This window comes from Malus domestica, chromosome 05 (assembly GCF_042453785.1).
Source record: "Malus domestica chromosome 05, GDT2T_hap1".
In the NCBI taxonomy this organism is placed as follows: Eukaryota; Viridiplantae; Streptophyta; class Magnoliopsida; order Rosales; family Rosaceae; genus Malus; species Malus domestica.
In genome coordinates this window covers 29,362,145-29,375,156 of record NC_091665.1, presented here as the reverse complement: position 1 = coordinate 29,375,156, position 13,012 = coordinate 29,362,145, and the positions used below count along the sequence as shown (strand labels likewise).

The following is a 13,012-nucleotide window of genomic DNA, read 5'->3' as shown; positions in this document are numbered from 1 at the left end:
TTCACACCCCCATTTTATCTCTCACACACTTTTATTAAATTTTAACCATTGATCTTCTTTTATTTATTCGTTTAGACGACAAAAATTTAAGAAGTATCTGTGAGAAGTAAAATGAATGTGCAAATAATATTACCCTATATATATTCTCATTGTATAGAGATTATATACTCAAATTATGTTTTATTGATAACATGATATGATGGTTAATATTCACTTCTTTCTTTAAATTATTAAGAAAAGTGCTCTAAAAATTAAAAACCACATATTTGAACACTGATTTGACGTGACAAGTGCTATGTCATGTCAATAATGAATTTATTTCGCTAAATCATCACTTATGTTTCAAAAAAAAATATAATTCAAATATGAGGTACAATATCCTAATAAATATAATATTGGTATACGCTCATGCATACCGTGTTCGGATTTCTTATTTCTAAATTATTGTAATAATTTTCGTACTCTTCCCCTCTCATTATAATAATAAATGAAAACAAATACTGACTCAAATACGACAATCGTTAAATAAAATTGAATCATCAACCGCGCCATGTCACGTGGAAAATGTGTTCTCCTTCTCCCTAGATTTCCCTAACGTTTCCATATATAATACTGTTCACACAGTCTCAGAGCTTTCCCCAAGGCAATTGGTGGAAAAAAAATGGAGGCAACGAATCAGTGGGAGGAGACAGAGGAAGCAGCAGAAGCAGGCATGGCTCTGAGAAGAAAGCCGCCACAACAGGACAGCAAGACAGCAAACCTCGCCACCACTGTCTCCCAGGGTGACTTTATCTTTTCTTCCTCTGAGAGTTCATTAGCTTCTAGCGAAGCTGAAGAGGCAGAGGAAGTCAAGGAAACCCCAAGCAATGACACTCCCATTTCCCACAAAAATGGAGGTAAAGTTCAAAAAAAAAAAAAAAAAAAAAAAAACGCTTCTTGCAAGTTTTACCAGTGGTGAAAAGGAGGCCTTGCATGACGGCGTGGCATTCGAATCCCGTTGATAGCTATTCTTACATCTAATATAACAAAATTTATCGTTTGACAAAAAAAAAAAAAAAAAAAACACTTCTTGGTATGTTCATTAGTTTGTTGTGCATCAAGAACTGCATTTAGTTATTTCACAATGAAAGTTTTGGTTTGTTTTTCTGCAGTTTCAGTAGTAATTACTAGTTGTTTGTTTTACCCTTTCTTTTTAACTGTTTTTTAGCTAGGAAGAATCAAATGGGTTCCAGTTAATTGACTAATCAATTTACTCTTTTTAAAGAGTAAATTTCAATTGGGATCTTAGTTGGCGGTGGACATGGAAATCCATGCTAAATAGGGTATTATGTTTGCATGATTGCGTTCGGCCAAGCTCAATGGTTTTGTGATGAGACGTTTCAACTCTCTCCATGGTTTCAGGTGCTGAATCTCCATATGAGATCTCTGGATTCAGTGGCGGACATGTCGATTTTTCTTTCAGGAAAAACCCTGGAGATGAAATACTGGATGTCAAAGTAGCCTTTGATGAGAGTGCTGTTAGTATTACCAACCGTCAAGATGTCGGTGATAAGAAGGTTGAAGAAGAGTTGAATGGTTCTGGTACTTTATCTTCCAAGCAGTCAGTTGAGCAGAATGGACGTGATGCTTCTGGAAACAATGGGACAGCTGAACATGGGGGAGTTAAGCTGCGAGAAATCAGTGAACAAGAAGCGTCTGAATTGTATCTTGAAAGGGTATATCAGAAGCCGGCCACGCATGATTTCTACTGTCCTAATTGCAACTCTTGCATCACAAAGGTTATCATTCGCGGTAGAGAACCGGAAAATACACTACCTCCTGCTGCACCACCTCCTCCACTAGTTGATCCAATTCGATGCACTTCGTGTTTCAGTTTCCTCATTCCGGCAGGTAGTCTTGCATCCTTACTCTAGTAACAAGGAATTTAGAACAAGGAATTCAATTGCCTAACTATTGCCAGTAAATGAAAGAAGAATTTTTACCCTTTGATGTGAAGGTATATAAAAAATAAATTGTAATATATTTAGATCATCGTATTGCTATTAAACTTCCAGAACCTGAATCTTTCCTCTTGTTATGTTTCCGTTTATCAATTAGGCATTTGCGGTGTGACATTTTCTGTTTTGAATTCTTGGCTGATAGTTTAACCATTCTTTCAATGTAAATAGGCAGCTGGTTCTTTCCTAAATTGGAACATAAAGATGAGGACGATCATACGAAACAAGGTAAACTTTTCTACTGTTTTGTTAATAAACCTTATTGAGATGCCGTTAAAGTATAATTCAGCGGTATTCAAGGTTTTGCTTATCAAGTAGCCAAACCTCTTACTTGATTTGCTGATGCAGAAACCAATATTGGAAAAGGTGTTGAAGTTGGAGAGTTGGTTCCAGTTCCATCGCATGACTCGGCTGGAACACTACAAGATCAAAGTAGTCAAACTGCACCAGTAAGTAAAGGTCCAGCGCCTGAAGAGCCTGTTGGAGCCACTGAAGCTGCAACAGTTGAACCCTCACGAGATAATATTCAGGGCAGCGTTGGAGTCGAAGTTCCAGTTCCATCACACGGCTTGGATGAAACGCAATATGATAAAAGTCCGGCAATGCCTGCTCAGCCAATTGGAGTTGGAGATACTGCCTCAATAGATAAACCTGTAGTGACTGGTGAGCCTGTTGAAGCTAGTGTTGGAGCTAAACCTTCTGGAAATAATTTTGAGAGCGGTGTTGAAGTTGACGAGTCAGTTCCATCACATGAGTCAGATGGAACAGTACTTGATAAAAAACCTTCGGTGCCTGTTCTCCCAGTAGGAGTTGGTGAACTTGTGACCACGAAGCCCCCATCATCTCAAATAGATGTGGTAGCCATTTCACGAGATCCCGCACAAATTCAAGACAGTGATGCAGGTATGTGTAAGACACAGTCATACATGAGAAACTATAAACATGGAATCATTTTAAGAAAGTGGAAGTATCGAGCACCATAGCAACCTTCTAATGCAAATTTACATGTATTCGAAGACTGAAACACAAGTTCTTTAATACATTATAATCTAGAATGATGCGATACTGTGTTGATACAGGGCCTACTACATCTGAGCTTCCTGAGAGCACGATAGTCGTTATTAGTCCAGAACCAACAATCATACCCCCCGAAACAGGTGATACCAAAACGTTAGAAATCGTCAAAAGCATTGTATACGGTGGTTTAACTGAAGCAATTACAAGCTTAGGCATCGTGACATCCGCAGCCAGTGCTGATACTGCCACACGTAAGTTGCTTCTATTTAAGTTGATTTAATTTTAAACTGCCTGAGATTCTTTATATACGAGCTCATTGCATCTAGTTTTTATGTCTATTACATTTTCATTCCGGTAGTTGAAACTAATAGATTTAGTTTTTCACTTGCGCGCCTTGATCATCATCATGTTTAGGTTTGTAACCATCTTCTTTTTGTAGTGAACATTTTAGCTTTGGCATTGGCAAACTTACTTGGCGGACTTTTCATCATTGGTCACAATGTGAGTAATTTTACAGTCGAAAAACTCAGAACTTCCATAGCAGCTCTTTCAAATTCATTTACTCTTCACCCCGTCATAATTATTATTTTGACAATGTTTGTTTGTTAATGTTTTATGACCTTCAACCTGCAGCTCTGGGAACTGAAAGATGATTATTCAAAAGTGCCCTCTGGTGAAACAGATGAAGAAGTGGGAAAATACCATAAAGTACTAGGGAAAAGAGAGAATTTCCCTCTTCATGCCTCTATTGTTATATTATCATTCATTGTTTTCGGGTTAATACCTCCTGTGGTTTATAGCTTCTCGTTCCTCCAGAGCAACAACAGGGACCTAAAGATTGCAGCAGTTGCAGTAACTTCTTTTCTATGCATCATAGTTCTCGCACTTGGAAAGGCTTATATCCAGAGGCCACCAAAGTACATAAAAACTTTACTCTACTATATTACCATCATGATTGGGGTGGGAGGTGTTTCTTACTTAGCAGGTGACCTGATTGACATACTCCTAGAGAAGCTTGGCTGGTTCCCCTCAACTGAATCCGTCTCTCTGCTGCTCCCTCAGATGAATATACTGAAACCTGCACTCGAATCCTATTGATAAGATGCGGTCTCAAGTTGAGGGAAACCAGCCAAGCTTGAGACCACATCGTATCAGTAGGATTAACTTGACATCACTTAGTCTAGTGAAGCCTGCACTTGAATTCTATTGAGGCTCTCAACAAGAGATTTTTTGTAGTTTTTCTTTGGAGCGTTGTCCTAGCGCAGAACCCTAATATCTGATCAATGCTAATGTTCTGAATAAAATCGTTAACGCTATGCAGTTTATTTTGAGTTATATATGCCATTGTCCAGGCTCATTTTGTAATGGAGATGATCTTCTTTTACTCCCTTTCTGAATTTGTGATCCGAATCTCAAGCTCAACCCCATGGCCAAAAATGGCAGAACACAGCCAAGTTCAATACTTTTCCTTTTTGTTATATGCAACTCGAAAGCGGCTGCCCTATCTGTTCTCTAACCAGGCAGTTATCAGCTAAATGTGCCATTCAATATACCATGGGTTTAACATGGAGACAGATTAACCTGCTAAAATTTCCCAGAACTAAAAAACTATCTACTTGCCATAGGGAGTTTTTCACCCTCAAAGAATAATTTTATAGATGATATGTAACCAGTAACACAAGTCTCACTAGGAACAAAATTACAACTTTGCTGAATTTTCTTATTCACCTGATATCTGTCACTCTGCACAGTCACTACAAATTTGTTACACTATACCATAGTGGAAATTAAACCGCCGTTTAACTTAAAAAACTATATATTTTCTTCGTCCTAATCACTTTCCAGATAAGAATCAACTCAGAAGTTCCATTTCGGAGAGGAATGAACGGCACTTTGCCGGGGTCTGACAGGCTGCTCGGAGTTGCGCTTCTTCATGATTGAGGAGACAGTTGGGCTGTAGTAGTCATTGCTCCTTTGAGAAGTTGCAGCTTGCGAATGCATCTTCCTTCCATGGATAAAGCTTCTCTGATTTTCTAGCAACGCCCTGCGCTGCACTGGGTTACTTTGGGTGGCTCCCCATCTATTATAGTTCACACAACTCTGGCTCCTTCCCACTTCTTGAAACTTTCCATCTGCAGGAATAGTATAATTTCGACTCTCAGCAGTTTCGGCGGAGTACAGAGTCTCTCCCTCACTGCTATACCCATTGTGCAAATCTGAAACATCTACTGGGAATGAACTAGACTCAACCTCACTTTGGGCCCCATTAAATGAACCCGTTGAGGCAATTTCAGCATTTGCATTAGGACTGGCTGGTCCTCTATCTTCAACTCTGTATCCTTCTCTTAATCGGATCTGCTCGGGAGGCTCCTTGACAAAATTCTCACCAGAATTTGGGGGTAACTTTTTGGTTGACTGTGGTTGAACTGTTGGTTTTGCAACCCTTGGAGGAAAATTAATGTCCAAAAGCTGAACTGGGGAACCTTCTTTTCTCCAAAGAGGAATAGCTGTTAACTTTGGTGATTCATAGATTTCTGGAGTAGGAATGCCTTGTACATGTGCAGCATGACGATCACTTGTTAGGGCCTCTTCATCAACAGTGTTTGCGGCAGCAGAGCAGCTTGGTCCTAGCTGGTCCCCAGGTTTTGAGATTGTATTTGATGAAGATGGTGTTCCATCATTGTCACCTTCAGTTGACTTAAAAACTCGCCGCTGCGTGAAGGAAGCACAAGAGTGCTCACTTTTCTGGCCAGAAGACATCAACCGAATAAGTGGTAGCTTAGGCTTGTTAAGATCATCGAGGCTGCCTTCCCAATGTTGATTTAACCAATCACAAATGATTGGAATGGGGATACCAAATTGCATTGGATGATCCTTCTTCCATGATGACGAGGATGATGAGGAAGTTGATGAGGATTTGGTGTTTGGAGATGTTGCTAGTTTCATAGGATCACACATCATAAATGCAAGATTCCCTTGTGCATCGAATCCAGCTGAACCAGGGCTCCACGTTACTCCATCAGTTGACAATTTTATGAGATTGTCTGTGGCTATCACTACCTTACCTTCACCAACTGTCAATTCCTTCTTCTCCGTGTAGCCAAGAAGGTAAACTACACTGCCAAGATCCAGGTTTGGTTTAGAGCAGGTCCTCAAGTGGTGGAGGTGCCCTTGGGCAGTTGAATCTCCATCTACCGCATCCAAACCTACTATTGTAAGATCCAAGATGGAACTGGTGATAAAAAATCTGCAATCCAATGAAAGAATGAGAAACACTACTCGAAATGCGTAAATATGCAAAGGCTACCATAAACCATAATGTATTGATGCTTTAAGAGAAGAATGTCACAAAATTCCATTCGCCTAAACACTAGAGGACTGAACTACTATCAGATCCAACAGAATTTCTATGCAATACTAAATCATTTATAACGTGATAAACTGAATCATCACGATCATGATGCTATGTACTCCAATTTTCAATTACCTTTCATTTTCTTAATCACTCCCAGAGGAGGCAACCCACAAGATAGCTACATATATATATGTGTGTGTGTGTGTGTGTGTGTGTGTGTGTAGCACCATGAAGCCTTAGGACCAACTTGAAAGTAAAACAACAAAATTTCCATGACTCAGGGAGAGGACTTGCCAGATGAGTTCCGGAGATTTTGAGAAGAGCTTCCTAAGAAGTTGAGAAAGCAATTTCATTTCTTAACCTTTTCAGAGACAATGACCATTATTGACAATGCCTTCCATTTTTTTAGTCACTGGCATCTCTTATTGCCTGCAAATTCTTGCTATTTTTAGCTATGCCATGCCATTCCTCCATCATTACCTCTAGTTTTAGTTCATTTAACACAATGCATTATCAGTACTAACCCCTAGTCTCCATCCCCTACATTAAAGACTTCCACATTTAACTTATCTGAATGGTTACCACCTAACGCGGACGTGGGATTTGGGTAGTTGGCCAGGGCAGCGTGCCACCATGTTGCACTCAAGTTCGAATCCCTCTATCTTTTTTTTTTTGTTGAACAAACGATATTATCTACAATAAGGGGGTGGGGGGAGTGACCTAAGCCTCACAATGAGCTAGCAATAATGTGGTTCAAATTTGTCTTTGATGACAATCGAATCTAAGATCTCTCACTTAAATTAGAATATCGTTTTGTCAAAAGGAAAATGATTAGCAGTTGACACTCTTTTTCTCCTAACCCGTAGTTTATATAGAAATGAATGAATATGATCTAATCAGATCCAACAACTGCACAACCACCAGAAGGTGCGTACAAAACAATCCAACTTCTTAGCAGCACCTATAACCCTTTTCACATTACAACTTTTGACCAATTCAAATCTCACCAATGCAAACAAAGGGTACAACCAAATTTTCAGTACAAAACTAATCAATTCTCCATTGAAAGCTAAAAAAAATGGGTAGAAACATCATGTAATCAAACTATTCAAAAAATTCAATTTCTAACATTTGGGACCCACTACAACTAAGCACATAAAACAATCCTAATGCATTGAAGAGGCCTAATGGGGCTGGTTTTCCACTTTTCCAAAAACAAACCAATAGAAAACACTAAACCCATTATTTACCTTCAATTAATTCCCATATAACCAAGAAAAATCCAAACTTTATTAATAAAACAAATTAAGCAAATCTAGTACTGACTACCTTTGGGGAACGAGAGTTGCAGCAACACCGTTTTGCAGCCGGATCTCGGAGCTCTCGGCAGCCGCTACAGACGGAAGGTTGACGTGGGTGGTCAATAGTAGACTACGATGGATCAGAAATCCGGTGCCAGAGATCCCATTTGCGGCACCGGAAATTCTGGCCATGGCCGGAGCCTTGCCGGAGAAAATGGCGGCTTTCATCTTCTCAGACTTGCTCACTCCCTTGCAGAAGCACCATGACTCTCTGAGACCACCCATTTCAATGGCGGGTCGAGAAACTTGGAGGATTTAATCAAATGGGTTATCTTTATTCGATTGAAAAGCTTCACAATTTGGATCTACGGCGAGCTAAAGTGGCATTTTTATACATGGGTCTGCATTGTCTGCTGCCATGGTTATGAAGGAAAAGAAAAAGACAGAGAGAGTGAGAGAGAGAAGGACGAGACGGACGTGAAAGGAGTTAAAGGGAGAGTTTGGGTTAAATATTGTGAGCTGGATATTGGGCCAAAAGAAAATGGCTTGTCGGAGTGTGAGTGAGCGAGGACTGATTTGGTACCGAATTGATTTTATAAAAAGTGAGTATAAAAAAAATTGAGTTAAAAAATGTGTTTGGTTAATACTTAAAAATAGCTTATTTCATAATTTTAGGTAAAAAAAGTTGAAAATGTGAAGCAGCAAAAATGAGCTTATTCTCTCAGCACAACAGAAACAGTTTTTTTTTTTTAAAGCACATAAAAAATGAGCTTATGATTGATTGCTTGCATACTTTGAATTATTAATCACTGTAATTAAAACTATCTAATTGTCTTAATGTCTGATCACCATTAGGATTTTTAAAGTAATTTGATGTAATTTTGGTCGGAAGGTTCTCTGAAATTGGCGTTGGTTTCTTGTGATTAATAATTGTAATTTCACTTAAGATGAACGCTACGTCTTAAGGATTACATGATTTTTCAAAGAGTTTTTATAAAGCATAATGAATCTCCCATATTCGGAGAGAAGGAGAGTTGAATGTGGGAGTGGGAAGCAAATGTGTGATTGTGACCGGTGAGTAGGAGAACGGTAAAGGCAGTGAAAATGCAGTGAACCAGTCAATTGTGGGGGATCACAATTTACAGGTGCTATTGTGTAATTGGAATGTTCATGTGAACATCATCAAGTCTCTTCCCTTTCTTTTTCTTTTTTATGTTTTCAATGAAGATGTATCTGGATATTGAACAATCGCTCTTTTTTTTTTTTAAAGAATGATTGTCGGTATGTGATAAATTGTGTGTCAATATTAGGGTTGTTGTAACCAATGAAATATGCTAAAATATGTTATCGAGAAGTTATCGACAACGTCAATAGCGCACCATGCACATAAAATTTTTAATCAAAGAACGGACACTTGTTTTGATAATTTTTTTATGTAAGGGTGCACCTGCATTGTATTGATATTCATTATTTATGACATATAAACAATTTGTTTCTCATCAAAGAACGGAAGTCGTTTTCATACCTAGATTACATATTCCATCCATAAAAAAGAATTATGAATTTTAATTAGTACTAAACAAACATTTATTTTTCTGCAAAAAAAAAAAACATTTATTTATAGACCAAACCAAATGAAACATGTATTTGGGTTTGTTTTCTTCTTATTTATAGACAATTCTTTTTTCTTTAGGGAACTTTAACGAAAAATTCCCTGTATTATTCACTTTAACGAAAAAACCACATTTTTACATTAAAAAGTCAATCCTGATACTATTCAATTTATCATTTATTTTGTCCTTATCGTTAAAACTCAAAGTTCTCAAACCCTTTTCATTTGTTTTTTTTTTCTTTATGCACTTTAAAAGTGATTCTAATATTATAAAAATAAAAATTATTAGAGTCCATAGGAAGTCATAGTGAAAGGATTTGGATCCGATCTAAATTGTGAGGATCCTAGATATCATCACATCTTAACCATTCATCGTATATCATACGGTTAGAGATCATTTAAATTTTATTATTTAAAATTAAACACAAATAGTATCTAACGAAAACTGATCGCATGATATACGATAAACGATTAGGATGTAAGAATCCATATGATCCCCACAAAGAGGATCCGAAGATGATCCTCATCTATAGTGAAGGATCCACATGGGCCTATCTCATCATGTGAGATGTAGAATTACCCAAATCATTTATCACATGATGATGATACACTACTTTGATGAGGACTTACGTTTTAACAAAGATTTACTGCAACTCCTCAACAAAGATTACCGCAACAGTCCCTTCCAACTCAAGTATATACTAATATGGTCATGAAAAAAATGTAGAGTAACTCTGAATGACCGGTCAATATTAAGAGTTGGTTTGAGATTGCGGAGGCGGAAGACGACGGACGTGACGAAACCAACGGCATCATGCATTTCAAGCATTTGGGGCTGTGTGGTGTATACCGGCAAATGCGCGTAATTGAGTTCATTACATACGTCTCAAACAAGCTGTACTGCCATTTTGTGTTTGTTTGTGCTGCTGCAATGTATGAGCTTGTGTTGTCTAGTTGTGTTTTATATTTTGTATTTGGTCCCCGTTGTTCGGTTTCCATCTAACTCTGAATCTCACTAATGCAAGACGAGAACATTTTAGCAACATTTCAACGAGACGGGCCAATAATCTACTAGTAGTCACTACCACTTGTACAGCACAACGGGAAAAATAAAAGATGTATAAGACCTCCATGTGTGCAACATACTTTAAACGGAATCTAACGATAAGAAATGATGCTCCACATTTCGACAAATTCAAAGACATCAATTAATGAATTTTAGTTCGACGACAAAATCGAAACTAAGGTGTAAGTTCAAGGACCAACCCGAGATTATACTCTTTATAAGTTTATAAGCTGGCTATGTTTTAACTTGCCTGCTTTACTTTCCGATCAAGTAGATATATGAACATGAGGAGGAAAAGAAATGGAAGAAAGAGGAGGTAAGTCCCACTTGACAAAAACTTCTATACCTGTAATAGAAGAACAAAAATACACAATTCATAAGGTGTGCACTTTCCAAAACTGCTTCTATTTCCCACAATTCAGAGGCTTTTTTGTTTGTTTGTTGCTAAAAGTTAAAAACTCCAAAGGCGTCGTTCGTTCCTTAAACTCAGTTAAACCTTTGCCAATTTTCCATCAGGTCGGAAATAATAAGCTGTCATGAAGTTGTGCACCATATCACTGCAAGAACGAGCGGAGTTCGATGGATTCTATACTAAATTAGGTATTTTCTTCGTATCCAAACACAGAAGAGGGACAACTCTGCGTGCAGAATCAATCGCAGCCACCCACATCGACCCCTTTCTGCTTTAAAAAATCCTTGGCCTCGGCTATGTCCTAATGGATAAAAAATCCTTAGAACAGGTTTTAGTTCCTTTTTTATAAAGACAAACATATATTAATGTAAAAGGTGAAATGTGTGTAATGAATGGCATAGAGAATGAGCAAGATTAACCAAAGTATCATTCGGCAAAGTAAACTGAGCAGAAAATACATAGAAAAAGTATTCTACCTGCTGCAACAGTACTGCTTCTTGAGGACAAGTCGGAAATTGCATCAAACCAACTCCAACCATTAGCAGGCCATAGCATCCTAGAGACACAATGAAATATATTGGTAGCTGGGAACAAGATAAAACAGAGCATAGTTACAATATTATAACATCAAAAGTATAAACAGTGACATAAACTGACCGAAATCAATAAATAAAATAACTCACCAGCCAAGTATGACTCCTCGGAATAATAGACGTCTGTAAGAGACCAATCCACAAGGCAGAGATGGCCACCAGCAATGTCAGAATTTTCACAATATGCTTCATTGATTTATAATAATCACTTCCCACTCCTCTGCAAGTTACAAATAACATAAGTGAAAAGAACAACAGCCTTGTGGTGTATTAAACTTGCTTACTTGAAATAATATAATGTCTTTCAAATGCATGCATGAAAGCAACAGCAAATTCATGATCAAGCACACAAGGCAATGCACATCTGCGGGTTGATTCGTATAGTGTAACGTATTAATTGTGAAACCATATTCTTTATTTGAGCAATCAATTGAAGAGGAATTGTAGCTACTTTAACAATACATGAAAACTCAAACCAAAGGAAAAATATAACATGAGTCGTTTATATTTGATTTTTGCTAAAGGATGTCTCTTGAGAAGGAAAAGAAAAAACTGATGTTACATGAAATCAACAAGTCAAACAATGAAGACTAAGACACACATCACCGTAAACAAAACACAGATCATGCTGCATCTTCTATTTGGACCTCAAAGCTAACTAATTCATTCAATCAGTCCAAGATATTTTCGACCCGTGAATTCTCAAAAAACATAATGCGGTTAAATCCTACTTCTTTACTTTCCAGGGTCCAGTGGCCCTCCCCTCCCTCGAAACTCCTCCCCCATCACCACACTCAAGAGATTTGACTACTACAAGTCTACAAAAAGTAGTCGATCCCATGACCTACGGAGTAGAAATGCACAAAGACACAGTTCAAGCCGGCACGAGAACCGGTCAATAACTTCCTCACTCCCACTGAAGCACATATTTAACTCAAGGATGAGCACAGTCCAATCTTTCCCATGTCCAACAGTTCAAGCCAGAACAAGATGTGCGACGAACAACAGATAACTTAATGTTTGCATATGGACAGTAAAAGTGTAAACTTTGAGAAATAGTTGATCCATAGCTGCCATCAGAAGGGATAGATCATAGTAATCCTTTTCATTGTTCCAGTCCATGTAAATGGTAATAACCTGGAACTCAAAGCCCTTGCGCAATTTCCCACATCATCTGGCACACTTTTTTAAAATTTCAATCAACAAACAAGAGCAAACCCTAATTCAAAAATTGGTGTCATTCCATGGATCATGTGAGATCCCAACCAAAAAGCTAAGAGCATCAACTGCACCAAAATCCGATATAAGATCCATTTAATTCCCAACAAAAAAAAAAGAGTAGAAATCCTCACTTCGAATTACAAAGTGAAGAAATTGAAACACAAAAGGTGACAAATTTGTGAAAGAAAAACAGAAAATTCACATCAAAATTGAATAAAAATTGAATAAAAATTGAAAGAAAGCAAGGATTTTTAGCAGAAATAGAAAGTAATTAGAGATGGGTAGAAAGAATTACAGTGAATTTCGCGGCGGAGAAGAAGCAGAAGAGCTACAGAGACCCAGGTGTTCGTTTAGGGCAGGAGGGGGAGTAGAGATAATTGAGAGGGTAAATCCCTAAAAAGGACTCCAAAGGGGCAAATGTGAGAATATCGAAAAATT

At 37.9% G+C, this 13,012-nt stretch overlaps 3 protein-coding genes across 4 annotated transcripts; 1 reads left to right on the top strand and 2 right to left on the bottom strand.

Annotated features, from left to right (window-relative positions):
• Positions 1-517: 517 nt before the first annotated feature.
• LOC103435984 (membrane protein of ER body-like protein) lies at positions 518-4,349 on the top strand. Its single transcript, XM_029102490.2, has 7 exons — positions 518-896; positions 1,402-1,890; positions 2,169-2,225; positions 2,346-2,900; positions 3,077-3,265; positions 3,454-3,515; positions 3,648-4,349. The coding sequence occupies exons 1-7, from the start codon at positions 662-664 to the stop codon at positions 4,110-4,112; spliced, it is 2,052 nt and encodes a 683-aa protein (XP_028958323.2). The 5' UTR covers positions 518-661; the 3' UTR covers positions 4,113-4,349.
• A 294-nt stretch (positions 4,350-4,643) lies between these two features.
• On the bottom strand, positions 4,644-8,153 carry LOC103435857 (uncharacterized). The gene is made up of 2 exons (XM_008374279.4): positions 7,699-8,153; positions 4,644-6,261 (listed from the first exon to the last, which is right to left on the bottom strand). Exons 1-2 carry the CDS (start codon positions 7,953-7,955, stop codon positions 4,872-4,874), a joined length of 1,647 nt encoding a protein of 548 aa, XP_008372501.3. The 5' UTR covers positions 7,956-8,153; the 3' UTR covers positions 4,644-4,871.
• A 2,522-nt stretch (positions 8,154-10,675) lies between these two features.
• Positions 10,676-12,996, bottom strand: LOC103435856 (dolichol-phosphate mannose synthase subunit 3). Of its 2 annotated transcripts, none has more exons than XM_008374278.4 (4): positions 12,870-12,996; positions 11,444-11,573; positions 11,237-11,344; positions 10,676-11,061 (listed from the first exon to the last, which is right to left on the bottom strand). In XM_008374278.4, exons 2-4 carry the CDS (start codon positions 11,543-11,545, stop codon positions 10,999-11,001), a joined length of 273 nt encoding a protein of 90 aa, XP_008372500.3. In that variant the 5' UTR covers positions 11,546-11,573; positions 12,870-12,996; the 3' UTR covers positions 10,676-10,998. The 2 variants fall into 2 exon arrangements, with proteins under 2 accessions (XP_008372500.3, XP_070678652.1); XM_070822551.1 differs by having other exon boundaries at positions 11,444-12,639; positions 12,870-12,951.
• Positions 12,997-13,012: the final 16 nt, after the last annotated feature.

Coding starts and splice junctions, on each gene's coding strand:
- LOC103435984 (XM_029102490.2), top strand. CDS start 662: ATGGAGGCAACGAATCAGTGGGAGGAGACAGAGGAAGCAGCAGAAGCA. Junction 897..1,401: donor CATTTCCCACAAAAATGGAG/GTAAAGTTCAAA, acceptor CCATGGTTTCAG/GTGCTGAATCTCCATATGAG. Junction 2,226..2,345: donor GGACGATCATACGAAACAAG/GTAAACTTTTCT, acceptor TTGCTGATGCAG/AAACCAATATTGGAAAAGGT.
- LOC103435857 (XM_008374279.4), bottom strand. CDS start 7,955: ATGGGTGGTCTCAGAGAGTCATGGTGCTTCTGCAAGGGAGTGAGCAAG. Junction 6,262..7,698: donor GCAACTCTCGTTCCCCAAAG/GTAGTCAGTACT, acceptor ATTGGATTGCAG/ATTTTTTATCACCAGTTCCA.
- LOC103435856 (XM_070822551.1), bottom strand. CDS start 11,593: ATGTTATTTGTAACTTGCAGAGGAGTGGGAAGTGATTATTATAAATCA. Junction 11,345..11,443: donor CGAGGAGTCATACTTGGCTG/GTGAGTTATTTT, acceptor TCTTGTTCCCAG/CTACCAATATATTTCATTGT. Junction 11,062..11,236: donor AAGCAGTACTGTTGCAGCAG/GTAGAATACTTT, acceptor TTTATCCATTAG/GACATAGCCGAGGCCAAGGA.